Raw genomic sequence first — 20,317 nt, 5'->3', positions numbered from 1 at the left:
CGAGGTACCAGCCTGTGCGTCCTGTGTATCTAGCTGCTTGGCATGCTCAGCCTTGGGAGACTGCGCATGCGTTGTGGGTCGAGGTCACCTGCGAGGACAGGCCTTTGCCAAATGGCCCATCTGCCTGCAAAAGAAACATTGATTCGGGAGACCCGAATACTCCACACTCTGTCTGATCCATCCCCCACTCACCCGAGGCAGCAGTACCACCTTGGGGAGGGAGTGAATGTCTCAAACAAGAACCTGCACAGTAGGTAAACCTACGGCCTTGGCCACAATTGAAGCTGCAGAGCGCGAAGACTCCAGAATTCTCCTGAACATGGAACCAATCTTGGGGAGAAGAGGGAGGTACTCTCGCCTTAGGCCTGGAAAACAGACCGAAATGGGCAAGTCTGCCTCCTCCTCAAGCACATCTGTCTGTAGTAGGGTTAAAACCATGATGCCACCGTCGGAAGTAAGCTCGAGCTGCTTGGATGCCGAGCGGGCCCATCGAAATCACCTTGGCCGTCATATCTGCAGACTGGAACTCTACCTGCTAGTACCCTCTCCCGAGGATTTGGACATCGGTGATCTTGCCCACATCAAAGAGATGACGGGCCTGTAGTAAATCTCGAACCTCGCCCCGACTGGGCCGAGTGCCAATGATCTTACAGATAACCAAAGTGGCTTGCAAGCGCTCCACATCGGCCATCAAGCTCGCTTGCTCTTCTAGCGAAAGAGGAAGTCGAAGGGTCGGCTCTGCAGTGTCGGGCGAGGGGGCTTTTGTGGAGTCGCTATGAGGTGGAACAGAAGCCGCCATTTTGTGTCTGCTGCTGAATCGAGGAGGGCTTTGCCGACGAGGCACTCACCAGGAAGCTGAAAATAAGAGCTTGCTTGCGAGCAGAGGGCGTGACTCGGAGGGAGGGAGGATAAGGCGGGGCGAATTGGAGCAGGGGAAGGGCACGCACAGGGGGGAAAGGGTGGGGGAAGGGGAGGATGAGGTGGGCACGGGGGGCAGCAGGCAGTGGGTAGCTAGCAGCACACAGCAGGCAGCGGACGAGGGCGAGGAGAGGTTGCGCAGAGAGGGGGGAGGGGGGGGCTGGGCGATGGTGAGCGGCGAGCAGCGAGCATCAGAGCCACTAGGAACACTTATGAGTTTGAGAATTAGCCACTACTTGAGAGCATTATATATGAGACACAGACAGGCTTTATCAAGGAGTACAACATCCTTGACAACATTTTCACCTTTTGGAATCCAATTGCCCTTGCAACTCTTTGAGGGAGGATCTTGTAGTACTCCTTCTCGATTTTGAGAAGGCATATGACACAGTTGACTGGGGTTTCCTTGAGGGTACTATGCGCCGAATGGGGTTTTTGGATGCATGAATTAGGGGAGTGTTAATTCTCTATAGATGTGTGCACAATTAAATGTTGTTGGTAGGGGGAAGAGGAGAACGCTTGATGCTCATACGATTGGTTCGACAGGGCTGCCCTCTTGCTCCCTTCTTGTTTCTCTGCTGTGCTGAGGCGATGAGCAGGTTTTTGACCTCAGAGGAGGTTGGTTTGCGTGGACTACAATTGCTTATTCGGGGCGAGGAGCTGCTGGACACTGATTTTGCTGATGACTCAGGCATGTTTCTAGAGGGCTGGGAGGCCAACTTGCATAGGTGTGAGCAGTCTCTGGAGGTTTTCTAATGTGTGTCAGAAGCACTGACGGAAGACCGTGGCTTGTTGGGTTGGTAGTGCTTCCACGCCTAATTGGCTGCCTGGAGAGGGTTTTAGGTGGATCTCGCGAGGGACATTAGTACGCTACTTGGGTTGTCAAGTTGGTTTGGATAATCACCAGAGCAACAGATTGATCCTCTCCTCCTTTTCATCAGGAGGAAATTGTTCGATTGGAGCTCAACATGGCTTTCTCTTGCTGGCAAGGTTGTGGTGGTCAACTAGGTGTTGGCTAGTATGTGGTACATTACGTCTTGCTGGATTTTCTCCAGCTCTTGCATTAGCCACGTGGAGAGGCTGATCACGAAGCCTTTGTGGGCAGAGCGAGACACACAATCGACTCGGGCCAAAGTCTCCTGGGAGGTCATCACTTTACCTTGTTCTCAGGGAGGGTTGGAGATCATAGACCCAGGAGTAGGGCCCCTCCTTGGAAGCCTTGGAAGAAGCTGCTGCTTAACCGGACTTGGGCCATGGTCCCATAGACTTGAGGCCCATGGAGCCCCTACACCCGCTTGATATTCACAGAGATGCGTAGATTAGGTCTGAGCAAGAGATGGGAGGATCGCTTTGCCGCGAGCCTTCTCAGGTCTTGGGAGCAGCTGCGGAGTGGCCTTGAGCAGCACCAGCCACATGCATTTAAAAGCGTACCCAATGGTCAACACGCAACGAGGCCACATGGTTGGTAGCAGACCTCATGTCTCTTGGGGTCCAATGGTAGATGTAACAAACTGCTGACGTGTCAAAGCCTAAAGAATGGAGCCAACTTACAGATGCCGGCGAGGGGCCTAAACCCTAAGAAGAACAAGTAACAGAAGAAGTGTCATAAATTGACGACGTGGTTGCTCGAGAGCAGAAAAACCTAACCCTAATTTCTGCCAGAAACCCTGATTGCTGAAACCCTAATTCTGGAAACCCTAACCCTAAAACCTGCAAACCCTAATTTTGGAAACCCTAACCCTAACCCTAAGGGTAGCGTGGCAGATTTCCAAAAATTGCGTTGGCATGATGATGTGGCCTGCAGGCTATACGGATTCCCGTAATTTACTCTGGCAGCTTTTTGGCTTTGCTTTTGAACGAGATGCTTTTGAGTTTGAAGGTTTTTCACTGTAATTGCTTTTTAGGCCAAGGGCCTTTAAATATGAGGTTAGGGCTCATTCTCTGGCATTCTTCCTAGAGAAGGTGCAGAGTCTGGAGTACCTGCTTGTACTATGTTGAGGCAATATAAAGAAATACCGAAAGGGGCGCCAAGGTTTGGGGCCAATACTCTCTGGGGTGGAATTCCGCCACTCTGTGTCGCGTGTCGTCTCTCTCTATTTCAGTTCAGTTGTTATTTGAAGTGCTTAAAGTTGTTCGGTCTGTTCTTTTCTATTGGCACGTGGTGCCCGTCTTGTGACAGTAGAGGGTCCAACCGGCACCTTTGGGGACTGGTTGCAATTTACAGTACTCCCAAAGGAGGTTAAGAATACTTAGTTGCAAGGCATGAGGGGGGTGTAGAGCATGTGTCAGGTTATTGTAGAGGCTATACCTGCAAAGTGGCACAATTCCATGGAGCCGGCAGCTCCCTGTCAGGTGGAGGCTTTCACAGGACTGAAGATCCTCATTTCAGCTAAGGCTTTCTCAGACATAGGATCTTACATGTTCTTCGAGGTTCAGAGGGAGTGCCGCCTCCACAGAGTCACTGTCAAGGCACCAGAGCTGGCTGAGTGTTGCTTTCAGCGGATTAGAGTTATGGGCATCAGTGGGAGGACATGTGTCTGATGTCATAGACCCCGACGCGACAGACCCTGAGTTAGGACACTGGCGGCTTTGGGCTTGGGAAAGCCGTCCTTTGGTGCGAGTACACTGGGACTCGGGGGAGTGGTTCTCGCGGACTCCAGCTAATCACCAGGGTACCCCTTTCTTCCAGTACACAACTTGGCTTTTTTTGCACATACTGACAACACAGAGAGAGGCTTGTCCTGCTGGAGCGTCTCATTAACAGGAGGAGGGTCTCACGTCCGAGTTCTTGGCAGAATTCTGGGAGTGCTTATGGGACAGCAGATAGCCGAGGCCTGTCACCATGTTCCAGTGGCTAGTTGCACATCAAGCTACCACAATGGGAAGTTGGTTGGTGCACAACGGCCTCCTGGCAGAATGTGCCTCCTGTGACCACCCACTTGAGACTCAATGTCATTGTCTGTGGAACTGCCCCATGGCACAACAGGTTTGTCAGATTCTTCGGCTGATGCCTGCACTCTCCAGGGCTAGCCAGTACACTTGGGGTGCTGCAGCTTGGTCCACACTCATGGACCCAACACTTGGTTTTGAGATGGATTTTGCTAGCAAGATGATTGTGATGAGGGCTGGCCTACACTTCAGCCAGCCACAGAGCTAGTTCCTCGGGAGTGGAGCAAAGATAGAGAGTTGGAAGCATCTGCAGTCTTACACTATGGTTCATTTGGCGCGCCCGCTGCTTCTGCATCTTCGAGGCTCGACCCATCCCACCAGTGGAGACTATCCGAGACATTTTTTTTTGAGCTGGTCCATACCCTCAGGGGCCAATCTAAGAGACTTCATGGTAGCTCCTATTGCATGCAGGTACGCTGAGAGGCCTTCTTGCGACTTTGGCACCCATGGCCCTTCTTCTCCCATGGTTCATGGAGCGCCTAGATGGCAGTACCGCCCACCAATGTTGTTATTTCCTCCCCCATCTCTTAATTTGGCCATCATCATCTTCTTTTCACTGGGAGTCTCCCCACATGTTGATGTAGCCCTCTCTAGCAGGAGCAGTTTGTAGCCCATTTGGCAGTTTTTCTTAACTAATGGAAGGATCTTTTTCTTGGAGAAAACAATCTGGATTTGTAGCATACTACTCGCTCATATTTGGAATTGGAACAAAGAAATGAAATGTTATACTATCGTCTTCTAAAGGCCAAAATGACCTATGAGACCAAAGAGTTACATCATGGTGAATCTGATGCAAGGTCTGGATAAAAAGAAAGAAACTTACCAAACAAAAATACTAATAGGGTTGTGAAAGGTGAGTATCAAGAGCTTGAGCATGAGGGGAACATATACAAAAGGTGAGTATCAAGAGCTTGAGCGTGAGGGGAACATATACAAAAGGTGCGTGTGCGTATTAGAGAACAGATACAAAATGGTGGATATGTGCGTGTATCAGATTCCGGAGATGGCTTGCATCGGTCAATGCATGATCGTGTCTAAGTCCTTCGTGGTGAGAGTCTGAACAAGGCATCTCCCATGTCTCGCCAATATAGATCTGATCCTCTGCTGCAACCTTCTCCTGCGATGGGAGCATCCCCTCATCCTGGGCCTCTTGGATCTCCCCAGCTTTGTTGCTCAATCACTCAGTATACCTCTGCTAGTGACATGCCTTGTATCCCTCCTCTCTGGATGCTCTCGTCTCTACTCAATCTCTTTGATGGAAAAACATTGTGATTTGTCTCTTGGTGTGTCTCCGGGTCTGTGAACTTCTCTCTCAGTAACCCTGCCCGATGTTGCTGAATCTCCAATAGATAAGAGTCCAAGGCATCTCTAATCTTGGTATCTCGTAACTGCTCTGATCCTTTTTGCCCACCGCATCTGCTTATCTGATAGCTTAACTTGAGCAAAAGAATTCTTCAAGCTTTGATGATTTGTATTAAAGGCAGCCAATTTCTGATAATTGCAACCTTTGCTGGATCCATCATCATACACACACGCTTTCTGGGGAGATGATATGACCAAGGAAGTGGATCTCCTTCATGGAAAACCTTTGTTCTTCCATTCATAACCAACCTGTTCTCTTGAAGAGTCTGGAACACTTGGGTAAGTGCTCTCTATGCTCAGCCTGTCTTTGAAAAGACAAGTTTCGCCATAGGAGGTACCCACGTATCTCTTGGATTCCCGAAAATTATACCCATCAGTTTACTGTGCTGCACAGCAGGTGCCAATTTCTCTCTGAAATGAGAGGGGCTGTCGTAATCTATTCCAGAGACTAATATATAAAGATATAGCACTAGGGGTGCCTACCTCAGGTGCCGTGGAGGGGAACTCCACTCCTCTTTGTAAGGGTGATTGGGTCTTTTGAGGTGTTTGTTCAGTTCTGCTCGTTTAAGCTCTGTGGTTGCATATTTGTACAGTGTTTCACTGCCTGTTTAGTAGTATCAGCCGGTTTCATCATTATGTGCGGGCGTGCCTATCTCTGCTGACAGTACAGGCCATTGGTATAGCTTTTCAAACCCCCCTTGTATGATGTAGCGCATCTAGATTAAAAATAAAAAAAACTTTTGGAGTGTCTTCTGATAGCCCTTAACTTTGTGTAGGGATGCGTTTGTAGCCCTAGGGGCATCGTTTAACCAATTAAATATCTAAGGGGCTTATTCTCTTGGGAAAAGAAAAATGTGGATGAAATATATAGTTCTGGCTCTTATATTAAAATTGTTCCTCTTTTTTTTGGGAGTGATTTTTGTATTGTCTTGATACTATTGCCAATACAAGCGCTCAATAAATTTCGCCATTGTAGGTGCCTTAGAACTAGCTGGGCCTTTTGGAGTTTGTTGTCCAGCTTGTTTATTTTTTCTTTCACTTAGGTTTTGGAGCTATGGACTATTTTGCATGTGCAGATTGAGGTCATCCTTCACCAATATACGCGTGACTGTTTTTCTTTCTTATATGTGGACATTGTTACTAGTCTATAGTAAAGTTTCCGCTCATAAGTTTGCTCTCATGAATTGGATTCTAGTAGTATCAACACGCTTGAGTATTTGTTCTCCTAGTACAGTGTCTAGTTTCAATACAGGACTAGTTCTCAATCTTCTTCAATGGGTCTTTCTTATCTACTGAAGTCTTCTTTTACTGAGCATGCCTTTCTCTGACAGATGTTGCCGAAGCTTGTATTTACGCAATGTTGACGTGGGGCTTATTATCATCCAGAGTAAGCAGCCACCATCTAATTCGGGTTTCATTTGGAGCAGGATTTGGACTGGCAGTGTTTTGGTTATACTACATCATAAGGTAGTGCATGTTCTTTTCTTGGCTTTGGGCCGTAAAAGTAGTGTTGCATTAACCTGCTTTATTTATGAGTCCAGACTGTCAAGAATGCGTTGGGATTTACTTTGGCTACCACTTGGACCTTGCAGGTAGTTTTTTGGAAACTGTGAAACTTCTTATCATGTGATATGAATTTGCAACAATCAATCTTTTTTAAAGATGTGGTGCTTGTGTCTCTGTCTGTACACATGTGCATGCATACACAAATGCACCATTAAAAGATTTCAAGTTACACACGTTTTCTTTCAGAGATTATCTTGATCAGCCTCTCTAGCTTGCTGATACAAGAACTCGAGAAGATCCCACAAGATGTGATGTACCTCATGGTGGCCAAAAGAACGTGGTTTGCCACAACAGCCGTGCCAGCAAGAGAGAGCCTCGCCGCGCTTCAATGGAACAACTTCCTCCTGATGTCCAAGCACACCTCGCAACTCAAAGGAATCCAACAAAAGCCCTTCCGAGGCATCCAGTCAGGCGTGGGAGCATCACCAACCCAAAAAGCAACTGTCTTTTCACCAGTTGATCAATGCTCCCAATGCACAACAAAACACCTCCAAAGCGTGGTCACACCTGTGCAAATGGCCTCACAGCCCTCCAAAAACATGCCTGAATCATCAGCAAACTTAGCACCCAAAAGATCCTCTCCTTGAATGGGTAATTGTAAGCCATGCAAACCAACCTCTTGTGAGGCCAAAAATCTGCTCATTGCCTCTACGTAGAAAAGAAACAAGAAGGGGGCAAGAGGGCAGCCCTGCCATACTGAGCGTGTAAGAATGAAGAGTTCCCCTTGACCTCCTGCTAGCAACACTTGACTATGAGCACACCTGTAGAGAGCCGACACTCCTTTAATTCATGCATATGAAAAATCCATCCTTCTTGTTCATGTACAATGTGTTCAAGTACCATGGTATGCCACAAATGATTGTCAATGATCGTGATCCTCGCATGACGAGTTTGTTTTGGAGAGGATTTGTTTTAATTTTTTTTGGAGAAAAGTGGAATTGAACTGGAGAAAAAACTGCAAAAAAAATACAATGAACCCACACGTAAGGGGTGGGTTAGCCCTAGTTTTGGAGAGGATTGTTTGAGAACATGGGCACTACGGTCAAGTTCTCGTTTTCATTTCATCCACAAATTGATGGATAGTTAGAAGAGGCTAATTCTACTGTCTTGGATCTGCTGAAATGTTATATGTCAGATAATAAAGGCAAGTGGGAACAATATTTGCCTATGCTTGAGTACGCGTACAACAATACGGTGCATTCGTCAAATTGGCAAGGCACCTTTTGAGATTGTTGAAGGTGGTAAGAAAGTTCCTCCCATTTTGCATACAAAGGACAAGATCTTTGAGGCAAGTGGGAACAATATTTGCCTATGCTTGAGTACGCGTACAACAATACGGTGCATTCGTGAAATTGGCAAGGCACCTTTTGAGATTTTTGAAGGTGGTAAGAAAGTTCCTCCCATTTTGCATACAAAGGACAAGATCTTTGAGGCAGATCGGTTGTCGAGAACATGGATGAAATGTATAAGAAAATGAAAGTTGCCCTGGAGAAGACTTAGGCCAAAAAAAAAAGAGCTACTGATCATCACCGTCGTGAATTGTTGTTTTCACCTTGTGATTGGGTTCTATTGCGGTTTGAAAAGGCAAGGTTAAAGAAAACGAGGGGCAAGGATGGCGTGTTTCCTAAGCTCAGTATGCGTTACTATGGGCCTTTTCAAGTGCTTGATAAGATCAACGATGTTGCTTACATGCTGAAATTGCCTGACGCTTGGAAGATTCATAATGCATTTCACGTGAGTCTTTTGAGACCCTTCGTGGGTGATGTGCCAGAAGATATGCCAGATGAGGACCACCCACAAGTTGAGAAACTTGATTAAATTTTGGTTCCTGAGCAGATTTTTTTTTTCCGAGAAAAAGATCCTTCTATTAGTTATTGAAACTGCCCATAGGGCTACAACCACCTCTTCAAGAGAGGCCTACAACAACCATGATGGGAGACTCTCCTAATGAAAAAACCAGCATATGTACAATGGGGCTAAATCAAGAAATGGGGGGAGGGAAAACCCACAGGTGGTCGATAGTGCCATCGGAGTACTCCCTAGACCATGGTGTAAAAAGGCCCAGGACGCTAAAGTCGCAGGAAAGCCTCTCTGCGCTCCCGCATGCGGTTGGAGCTGCCCTGTAGTCCCTCAAGCTGTCCTCTAAGAGTATGAATCAGCTCTAGCCAAAAATCGCAAACAGTCTCTGCTGGTGGCACAAGGCGAGCCTCAAAGATGCGGAAGCAACGGGCCCGCCAGATGAACCAGAGTGTTAGGCCATTGATGAGCTCCCAACACTCCTCTCTCTCACTGCCCCACTCCTGTGGAGTAAGCTCTGTAGTAGCAGGCTGGAGTGTAGGTCGCCCCTCCTGCATCACTATCATCCTGCTGGTGGAAGATAACTCAAATTGAAGTGGTGGGCCCGTGAGGGTGGACCAAGCCGCTGCTCCCCAAGTGTACTGTCGAGCCGTGGAGAGAGCAGGCATCAGCCGAAGAACTCGTAGCCACACCTACTGGGCCGATGGACAGTCCCAGAGACAATGACGCTGACTCTCCACAAGGTGGTCACAAGCTGCACATGCGGCCGAGAGACCACTATGCACTAGCCAGATCCCAACTGCTGTAGCTCTGTGTGCGACCAACCACTGAAACAAGGTGACGCGCCTCGGCTGTCTGGAGTCCCACAACCTCTCCAAAAGGCTGCCAAGAACTGAGCTGTGAGACCCTCCTCTTGCCAATGAGGTGCTGCAGCGGGGCGGGCCTCTCTCTATGCTGCAAGTATATAACGTCCCAGACGAATAGTGTATTGAAAGAAAGGGACTCCTGGGTGGTCTACAGAAGAGAAAGGGTCCCTCCAGAGCCACTCACCAGGATCCCACTGTACTCGTGCTAGTGGACAACACTCCCAAGCCCACAGCCTCCAGTGTCCAGTCTCAAGAGCTGCTAGGTCAGGATCTACGACACAAGTCCTCCCACAGGTGCCCACTACTCGGATCCTCTTAAAACAGCACTCTGCCACCTGTGGGGCCTCTACTGCAACTCGCTGTAGGCGTCCCCCACCTTGAAGTTCGAAGAAAAGGGAGGGAACAGTCTTTGAGCAGGCCCTGATGGAGGTGAGAACCTCCAGTCGTGTGAAGGCTCCCATCCACATGGGTGCCACTGGCTCGAGAGGCGTGAGCCACTCAGCTGGACATGCCTCTGAGATGTCCGGGCACATGCTCTGCACCCCTCTCATGCCCTGTAGCTGCAAACACTGCACCTCCTCTGACAAGCCTGTGAACTCTAACCAGTCACCTAGAGAGCGCGCTGGACCCGCTGCCATGGAACCCCAGGAAACATGAGACCGACTACCAACCAAGTGGCCTCTCTGAGTGCTAACCATGGGGTTCCAGACAAGGGGCTGCCGTAGGCGCTCCTTCGTGCAAGTAGGCTGTCTTTGCTCGAGGCCTCGCCGCTAGAGCTCCCAAGAGCAAAGCAGACTCACTGCGAAGTGGTCCTCCAGTCTCCTGCTCAAACCAACTCTGCGCATCTCTGTGAAGATCCATCTAGTTGAAGGTTGCCAGGGGCCTCCTGCCTGAGGCACCCTAGCACGAAGCCGCTGTAGCAAGAACTCCTTCCAGGGCTCCTCACCTGGAAGAAGTCCTCTGACGATGAACTTCCCAAGAAGGGCTGTGCTCTGCTGAGCTGGGTCAATGATCCCAAGTCCTCTCTGTGAACAAGGAAGAGTGATGACCTGCCAAGCCACCTTGGCTCGGGCTATCTGAGTGTCACATCCTGACCAAAGGAAGTTCCTGATCAGCCTCTCTACCTGGCTGATACAAGAACTCGAGAAGATCCAACAAGAAGTGATGTACCACATAGTCGCCAACAACACCTGGTTGGCCACTACTATGCCAGCCAAAGAAAGTCGTGCTGAGCTCCAGTGTAAGAACTTTCTCCTGATAGACAGGAGAAGGGGAGCAATCTGCTGCTCGGGAGACAAGTCCAAACCAACCTGACATCCCAAGTACCGAACTGCCGTCCCTGGGGGAATCCACCTAAAACCCTCTCCTGGCATCCAATCGGGTATAGAAGCACTACCAACCGAGAAAGCCATAGTCTTTCTCCAGTTGATCAGTATGCCCGATGCACAACAGAAGGTCTCCAGAGTGAAACTGGCCCGTGGGGCGGTAGGCGTTGGCTTTCACCCGAAATTCTTTACTTTAGACACACAGAGTACTTTGCAAAGGTAACCTGTAACGGGAATTAACACTTAATCACACACATAGCTCAGAAGCTAGAATGCTCCGAGTAGACATCGACAACCTGTAGGCCCCAAAATTGGTGCCCCTTTCGGTATTTCTTTATTCTTTATCAAAGGGAATAAAACTTGTGATCTCCACAAGCTGCCCCGCACAATCTAGGCTAAGAAACACCTGTTCTGGCCCGATTTCGGCAGCATAACTATACTAGGACGCTTCACAATCAGTATCCCCACGCAATAGGTGACTTTCCTGACGCATACGGACACTTTGCAAAACCTGGAGAGAATCTGCAGCACGCTGAATTCTCTGTTTTTTGCCCCGAAAATGCGCCAGTTCACCTGTACAGCGGTCCCCTTGCGTCCCCGAACCTCGCGAGGGTATTAGGGTCCGTTTAGGGCCGAAACCCTAAACCTGCAAAAAGCATTTGTTCTCAGCCATTAGGACCTTCTTTTCCTCGAGCGACTTGCGCACAAATTGCTTCCTTTTCTGTTTCTTTGCCTGCGCTCCAGAAGTCCCGGCTGAATCCTTGTCTTTGGTGGCTTTTTCTAACCCCTGTGACGCATCAGGAGCCGTTTTCACAAAGGGCTTCTTCGCTGAATTTTTCTTTTGCTGCCCTCCTTTGTCACTGCTCAGAAATCCACTGTCCTCTCCTTTGAACAAGGCAAGACCAGTGCTCGCAACTGCCATAAGCTGAGTAAGGGTAGCCACTCTGTTCTTTGTATAGTAATCGCGAAGCCCTTTAGGCAGCCCACAATAGTACTTCTCTATCTGCTCTGTCAGTGGCACAAATCTGTAGGAGGTCACTGAGAGTAACGCTTTACAAAACCTCCTATTGCACTCCAGCAAGCTCTTGCACGAAGCTGAAGTAAGCTGGTGCCAATCTGTCATGACGTCGTCTTCAAATTCATTTGATAGCCAAGCAGATGCAAACATTTGTTTGAAGTAAACCCAAGTGGCGGGTGCCTGTCCTTGCATTAACAATGTCGTCCAACATGTAAGCGCATTGTCCTTTAAGAAAGAAAGTGGCAGCTTTCCTGACCTTCGAGGCCTCTGTAAAATTCCCTCCCGCGTAAGCTGTATCAAACTGCTGGAGGAAAGTGAGGGCCTTTGTCTTATCCTCGAAACCACTGAAGGTACTGAACTTTACTGCTGCACCACCTTCTTTGTAAGCCTTCGGCTTCTCTAGTGCCCCCAAATTGTCATACGGAATGGTCTGCAACATGGGCACTGTAGTAGGCATGATCGGCACGCCTTGGCCATTCACATTTTGCGTCAGAGGTGCGATATCTGGCTGCTGTCCAGAAAAACCAGCCATGCCAAAATGACCTTGTGGCACCCCAAACTGACCCTGGTTGCAGTGGAAACCTTGCTGCATGTCGATACTACGATACATGGGGTTTGGCATGATGCCTTGGATACCCCCAAACACTGTTTCGGCATGTACAACTGACTTCCAGGCGCATAACGAGCCATACTTTGGAACACTGATCCACCCCCGAAATACCCAGGATGTACCGTGGGTGGTGGAAAAATTGAATGCATAGCCTGGTATCCAGCTCCCATCATCCTCAAGTTGCCCTGTCATAAAGCCCTGTACTACTGGAGGGACATTCACGTTGACAGGAGGTACAGACTGACGTGGCCGTGAGCTCTCGCCAATCTCAAAAACCATAGGAATCTCCTGCCTGTCCTTTGAAGAGGAACCCTCTTCCATAATTCCCTTCCCCTTGTCGGCCATAGTGTAATCCCCGCGTTCTTGCACTCTGTGTCTTTACCCTAAACAATCCAGGCTCACTCTTTAAGGAAAAAGTGATTGATATCCCGGCAATGGAACCATGAAACCGGCCCATGGGGCGGTGGGCGTTGTCTTTTACCCGGAATTCTTTACTTTAGACACACACAGAGTACTTTGCAAAGGTAACCTGTAACGGGAATTAACACTTAATCACACACACCGCTCGGAACCTAGAATGCTCCGAGCAGACACCGACAACCTGTAGGCCCCAAAATTGGTGCCACTTTCGGTATTTCTTTATTCGTTATCAAAGGGAATAAAACCTGGGATCTCCCACAAGCTGCCCCGCACAATCTAGGCTAAGAAACACCTGTTCTGGCCCGATTTCGGCAGCATAACTATACTAGGACGCTTCACAGTCAGTATCCCCATGCAATAGGTGACTTTCCCGACACATACGGACACTTTGCAAAACCTGGCGAGAATCTGCAGCACGCTGAATTCTCTGTTTGCTGCCCCGAAAATGCGCCAGTTCACCTGTACAACGGTCCCCTTGCGTCCCCGAACCTCCTGGGGGTATTAGGGTCCGTTTAGGGCCGAAACCCTAAACCTGCAAAAACACATAGCAGGCTATCGGATACTGTTCTTTCATGTCATCTAACTCATGATGATAAGGAATTGACACAGCTGAAATTTGTGGCTTTCTGGATAACGCATCAGCCACAACATTCTTCTTGCCTTCCACATGCATAATCTGGAAGTGGAACATGGAAAGAATGTTTGCCCATCGCATATGCTTTTCGGATAACTTTGACTGTGTCAAGAAGTATCGCAAGGTCTGGTGATCTGTTTGGACAACAAAATCAGCACCTAGGAGGTAGTGCTTCCAGCTAGAAAGCGCATGAATCACGGCCAAGAGCTCTTTCTCATAGACTTGCATAGTCCTCTCTGGCCCTTGCAAAATTCGGCTTTCATAAGCTACTACCTGTCCATCTTGCATTAGCACTGCTCCGATGCTATTGCCACATGTTTCACACTGGACCACAAATGACTTCCTGAGATCTGGCAAAACAATAACTGGATCTGAAGTCAACTTTTCCTTTAAGAGACTAAAAGCTGAAATCTCTTTTTGGGTCCATCTGAAAGTGACCTCTTTCTTTTGCAATGCGTGAAGAGGCGATGCTATCTCTGCAAAATTTCTGATAAACCTTCTATAGTAGGAACACAATCCCAAGAAGCTTTTGACATTGTGCACAGTCTTCAAGTCTGGCCATGTCTTGATAGCTTCGACCTTTGCGGGATCCATTCTAACACCATCCTTTGAGACCATGTGGCCCAAAAAGTCGATATCTTCGAGGAAGAATTCACTTTTCTTAGGATTGACAAGTAACCTGTGACTACGCAGCTCTTCAAACACAATGGTCAAGTGACGCCTATGCTCCTCTTCATTCTTCGAATACACTATCATGTCATCGAAGAACGTTCCAACAAACTATTGATGCGAGCGGTAAATCCGGTCCATCATTCTATTGAACGTGGCAGGAGCATTTGTTAGCCCAAACGGCATCACTAGAAACTCATAAAGACGAAATGTCGTTCTAAACGCAGTCTTGTGCACATCCTCTGGCCTTATACGAATCTGATGGTACCCACTCTTAAGGTCTATCCTGCTGAAAATTGCAGCATCCTCTAAACGATGGAGAATATCATCAATTCTAGGAATAGGGAACCTATTCTTGATGGTATTCTTATTCAACGCACAGTAATCAATACACATGCGCCATGAGCCATCCTTCTTCTGTACTAGGAGCACTCGGGAGCAAAAGGGTGAAGAACTAGGCTGAATCAGCCCCTTCTCTAATAACTCCTCAACCTGGCCCATAATCTCTTTCTGTTGCGCCGCACTAACCCTGTAGGGAGGTCTATTTGGTGGGCTATACCCTGGCACCAAATCTATCCGATGGTCCTCAGGTCTCTTTGGCGGCAATTGCGATGATAATGAATCTGAAAAACAGTCACTAAACTTTTGCAAAAATGCTGACCTTTCTTTATCTAACACAGATAAATTTGACTGATCACTATCTGACACATCACGTGCAAAAATCAAGTACACAGAAAGATGATTCTTTATTACAGAAGTGATAGCAGAAGCAGATACAATAGGGATTGACTCTCCTTTAAGCTTTACATCCAAGATGTGAGTTTTGCCCCTATGTTGTACAGTGATGTTTTTGTTGTAGGCATCCAAGACTCCATGCACTCGGAACATCCACGGGATCCCCAACAAGGCATCACAACCTTCCAACGGTATGATGTAAAACTCTTCAGTGTCCACATACGACTAAATATGCAGACGCAACTTTCCAATGATGGGAGTAACACACTCTGAGTGGCCAGGACATGCCAACCCTGCCTCTGCTGTGTACCCCATCTCTTCAGCTCTAATGCCCAGCTTCATAGCTAACTCTGATGAGATAAAGTTGGCTTTGGCACCTGGATCAAAGAAGATGAGTGCCGTCTGATCCCTAACTTTATCCCATGCCCTGCATAACTCATTGGCATCTGTGCTAGGCTTGTCACCCACCATGTCTGGCACTAAACCTGCCGTGGGTTTTGGCTTCTTGCCTTTCTGGTCTTCTTTATCCTCTGAGTCAGCTGGCCTTTTCCTTTGTGGACAATTGATAGAAAAGTGACCAGGCTGCTCGCATATAAAGCATTTGTTCTCAGCCATTAGGACCTTCTTTTCCTCGAGCGACTTGCGCACAAATTGCTTCCTTTTCTGTTTCTTTGCCTGCGCTCCAGAAGTCCCGGCTGAATCCTTGTCTTTGGTGGCTTTTTCTAACCCCTGTGACGCATCAGGAGCCGTTTTCACAAAGGGCTTCTTTGCTAAATTTTTCTTTTGCTGCCCTCCTTTGTCACTGCTCGGAAATCCACTGTCCTCTCCTTTGAACAAGGCAAGACCAGTGTTCGCAACTGCCATAAGCTGAGTAAGGGTAGCCACTCTGTTCTTTGTATAGTAATCGCGAAGCCCTTTAGGCAGCCCACAATAGTACTTCTCTATCTGCTCTGTCAGTGGCACAAATCTGTAGGAGGTCACTGAGAGTAACGCTTTACAAAACCTCCTATTGCACTCCAGCAAGCTCTTGCACGAAGCTGAAGTAAGCTGGTGCCAATCTGTCATGACGTCGTCTTCAAATTCATTTGATAGCCAAGCAGATGCAAACATTTGTTTGAAGTAAACCCAAGTGGCGGGTGCCTGTCCTTGCATTAACAATGTCGTCCAACATGTAAGCGCATTGTCCTTTAAGAAAGAAAGTGGCAGCTTTCCTGACCTTCGAGGCCTCTGTAAAATTCCCTCCCGCGTAAGCTGTATCAAACTGCTGGAGGAAAGTGAGGGTCTTTGTCTTATCCTCGAAACCACTGAAGGTACTGAACTTTACTGCTGCACCACCTTCTTTGTAAGCCTTCGGCTTCTCTAGTGCCCCCAAATTGTCATACGGAATGGTCTGCAACATGGGCACTGTAGTAGGCATGATCGGCACGCCTTGGCCATTCACATTTTGCGTCAGAGGTGCGATATCTGGCTGCTGTCCAGAAAAACCAGCCATGCCAAAATGACCCTGTGGCACCCCAAACTTACCCTGGTTGCAGTGGAAACCTTGCTGCATGCCGATACTACGATACATGGGGTTTGGCATGATGCCTTGGATACCCCCAAACACTGTTCCTGGCATGTACGGCCGACTTCCAGGCGCATAACGAGCCATACTTTGGAACACTGATCCACCCCCGAAATACCCAGAATGTACCGTGGTTGGTGGAAAAACTGAGTGCATAGCCTGGTATCCAGCTCCCTGTCCATTCAAGACAGCATGCTAGCTCTGAAAGGTGGCAGGCTGAACTGGCATAAGTTGTGGAATAGGCGTTCTAGCCACCTGTTCAAGCACGAAAGGAACCTGCTTTGAAGCCCCCGACTCCGCAACATGCGAGTGTTCGCTTTCCTCCTACGCCACATGAAGTACCTGGGCTTGAGCATCAACAAGCTCCGTACGCGGCGTAGGTTGCCTATTTTGCTGTTGCACCGGTGGTGCTTGCAAGAATTCCATAAACCTCGGATTCTGCACCAGCTGCGAAAAGACATTCACCGCGGCAACTAACTGAGTCTTGAACGCATCATCCTCAAGTTGCCCAGTTATAAAGCCCTGTACTACTGGAGGGACATTCACGTTGACAGGAGGTACAGACTGACGTGGTCGTGAGCTCTCGCCAATCTCAAAAACCATAGGAATCTCCTGCCTGTCCTTTGAAGAGGAACCCTCTTCCATAATTCCCTTCCCCTTGTCGGCTATAGTGTAATCCCCGCGTTCTTGCACTCTGTGTCTTTACCCTAAACAATCCAGGCTCACTCTTTAAGGAAAAAGTGATTGATATCCCGGCAATGGAACCATGAAACCGGCCCATGGGGCGGTAGGCGTTGGCTTTTACCCGAAATTCTTTACTTTAGACACACACAGAGTACTTTGCAAAGGTAACCTGTAACAAGAATTAACACTTAATCACACACACCGCTCGGAAGCTAGAATGCTCCGAGCAGACACCGACAACCTGTAGGCCCCAAAATTGGTGCCACTTTCGGTATTTCTTTATTCTTTATCAAAGGGAATAAAACCTGTGATCTCCCACAAGCTGCCCCGCACAATCTAGGCTAAGAAACACCTGTTCTAGCCCGATTTCGGCAGCATAACTATACTAGGACGCTTCACAATCAGTATCCCCATGCAATAGGTGACTTTCCCAACGCATACGGACACTTTGCAAAACCTGGCGAGAATCTGCAGCACGCTGAATTCTCTGTTTTCTGCCCCGAAAATGCGCCAGTTCACCTGTACAGCGGTCCCCTTGCGTCCCCGAACCTCCTGGGGGTATTAGGGTCCGTTTAGGGCCGAAACCCTAAACCTGCAAAAACACATAGCAGGCTGTAATTCCCTGTTTTGGGCTCCGTTTTGTGTGCCGGTCGCATCTGTAGCAAGACCTCGAGCTCCCGCACCTGTAGGGCTACTTGCCCTTTGAATCGGACGAGATTTCTGCATGAAACCTCTCGGAATTCACCTATACCCGTAGGGGATTAGCCGCTAGCTAATCCAGTACCTGTGCAAGAGGCTCTTGCCTCGGCAATCGCGCATGAACCCACATAACTGTATATTGGTCAAATGAAAAGCCCACTAGTGGGGCATAACATACTGCTCGTAGGGGAGAGAGGGCAGTGCGTAGCGTGCAGGGCATCACTCCTGGCACCGCACTGTACACGAGAGGGAAAGGAAGCACTCCATAGCTCTTAACCTGTGTGACAGATTTCATAATGAGGCCTCTCCCTTCTCTAAATTCAGCGCCCTTTCTTCTGCATGAGGAAAGTCCAAGAAAAATCGACACTTGGTGCATTTACAAGCATTTTCCCGTTTCGGGTTCGCCGCTTAAAAATATCCTGACCGGTTGCCCAGTTGACTTCGCGGCAGAGTTGTAAAATGTTCCCCTAGTCATACCGGAGGTAATGACGCGAACACATTTCATGGCCCAAAATAGCAGTTCCCTAAATTTTAGGAGATGCTTCCATTGGGCTCCGACTGGTCTTCTGACCATCTATCCTCATTGGGACCGAATCCAAAAGTGCAATGTGGCCCAACTGTCGGATACTTTTTGTTGGTAGTCCCACCTTGACTTTACGCCTTAATTGACTTCACTTCCTAGTATCCACCAACTTGCTAAGTGTGACGGGGGGACCTATATGATCTTGCTCGGAGCCTAGACATCCTCTTACCATACGAATTCCAGTGTCGACCACTTCCCATCTGCGGGTGAAACTACCGTTCACATTGGCCATACAATGTCCGACCGTTTGCTACTTCAAAAAGAGGGTCTCAAAACAAATAAAATAAACCCCATTGGAAAGAAACCAACAACCAAGGTTAGCAGTTGCCACATCTTTGTGACATGGTTAATAACTGCCACGTCCTCGTGACACCAGAGCGTGCTTACACCTGTGAAGGTTGGCCTCCTGGCCCTCTAAGTACAAGGCTGAGTCGTCGGCAAACTCAGTGTCCAGAAGATAATCTCCCCGAATAGGGAGTGCTAAGCCCCGTAGACCAACTTGCTGCGACACCAAGAATCAGCTCATCGCCTCCGCATAGAACAAAAAGAGGAAGGGGGCAAGAGGACAGCCCTGTCTGACCGAACATGTGAGCATGAAGCGATCACCTCTACCTCCCACCAAAAGTACGTGACTGTGAGCCTGTTTGTACAAAGCTGACACCCCTCTAATCCAAGCATTTGAGAAGACCATCCTTGCATAGAGTGCCCTCTAGAAAGTCCCAGTCAACTCTGTTGTATGACTTCTCAAAATCGAGAAGAAGAATCACTAGGTCCTCACCACGGAGCCGTGCCAGGGCAGAAGCCTCTTAAAAATTAAAGTTGTTGTCAAGGATACTACGCTCCTTGACGAAACTTGACTAAGTCCCATATATAAGGCTCTCTAGAAGTGGCTGAATCCTCAAACTCAGAGCCTTGGCAAGAATTTTGCAGGCTGAGTTGAGGATGGTGATGGGGCGCCACTGTCGAATCTCATCCAAGGAGCCACCCTCCTTGGGAATGAGGTAGATCAGGCCCTCACTCATGCTTTCAGGCACCACCCCTGTGTGCAAAATGTACTGAAAAGTGCTACAGAGATCTGGGCCAAGCAGGTCCCAGTACTCTAAGAAAAAACTGGGAGTCAGCCCATCCTTACCCGGACAGCTACCACGGGGGAGGGTCCTAAGAGCTGCAGCTCCTCAAGCTGAAGTGGTAGCTCAAGCCTTTGACGCATCTCCTCAGTCACAAGACAAGGCATCTGTGCCCAAACCTGCTCCCTGCATGCATCCTGACGCTCTGACTGGGGCTCTTCAGACAGTAACTCACGATAAAAGTCAGTAGCAACTGCACGCATATCCTCAGGCTCAGAAGCAATTGACCCGTCGGGCCTCCTCAACTGACTGACCTTGGCATGCGAATGCCGAGCTCCCACTGTCTCAAAGAAAGCACCCGTCACTTTGTCGCCCACCTTGGTCCACTGAGTTGCCTGTCGGTGGAAAGCAAACTCATGTCGCCTCTCCTGTGTGCTAACAAGCTCCTGACGAGCCTGCTGTAGTTGCTCCTCCAACCAAGGACCGTCTGGATGCTACTCCTGCATCCTCTGTAGCGAAGCAATTCCCCGTCTGAGACGCTGCTCCTCCTCTCTCGCTGCAGCCCGGCGAGCCTGAGACTCCTGGAGAAAAAAACGGCTGATCTGAGCTAGGTTTGAGGCCACTCTGTCAGCAGGAGAGTCATGCCTGTCTAAGCTCTCTGTCCAGAGAGCCTCTATTCGCTCTCTGAGTGCTGAGTCCAACAAGACCCTCTCTGGGATGCGAAGCATCATGCTCCCACTCCTCTGCCTATCTGCCACTGTGAGGATCACTGGTGCATGGTCCGAGAAGGAAGTCCCTGCCAGAATGCCCACTGTCCCTCCCAAGTCACTGAAGTGGCCACTAGTGTAGAA

The 20,317-nt window shown here is 48.7% G+C and overlaps 1 protein-coding gene across 2 annotated transcripts in view; it reads left to right on the top strand.

The window, feature by feature from the left end:
* The window catches only part of LOC147431866 (uncharacterized), a 427,705-nt gene that overhangs the window by 100,232 nt on the left and 307,156 nt on the right, over positions 1-20,317 (top strand). The window contains exons 1-3 of one of the 2 annotated variants that reach the window (XM_086494336.1): positions 6,283-6,311; positions 6,561-6,696; positions 6,771-6,821. In XM_086494336.1, coding sequence (XP_086350462.1) covers positions 6,298-6,311; positions 6,561-6,696; positions 6,771-6,821 — 201 coding nt within the window. In that variant the 5' untranslated portion in view covers positions 6,283-6,297. Of the gene's footprint in view, positions 1-6,282; positions 6,312-6,560; positions 6,697-6,770; positions 6,822-20,317 lie in introns of those variants that run through there. The other variant, XM_086494337.1, reaches the window with a different exon arrangement.

Source organism: Adiantum capillus-veneris, chromosome 21 (assembly GCF_014529385.1).
Source record: "Adiantum capillus-veneris isolate H3 chromosome 21, ASM1452938v2, whole genome shotgun sequence".
Lineage (NCBI taxonomy): Eukaryota > Viridiplantae > Streptophyta > Polypodiopsida > Polypodiales > Pteridaceae > Adiantum > Adiantum capillus-veneris.
Note: the sequence above shows the minus strand (reverse complement) of the source record. Positions and strands in the feature narration are given on the sequence as shown.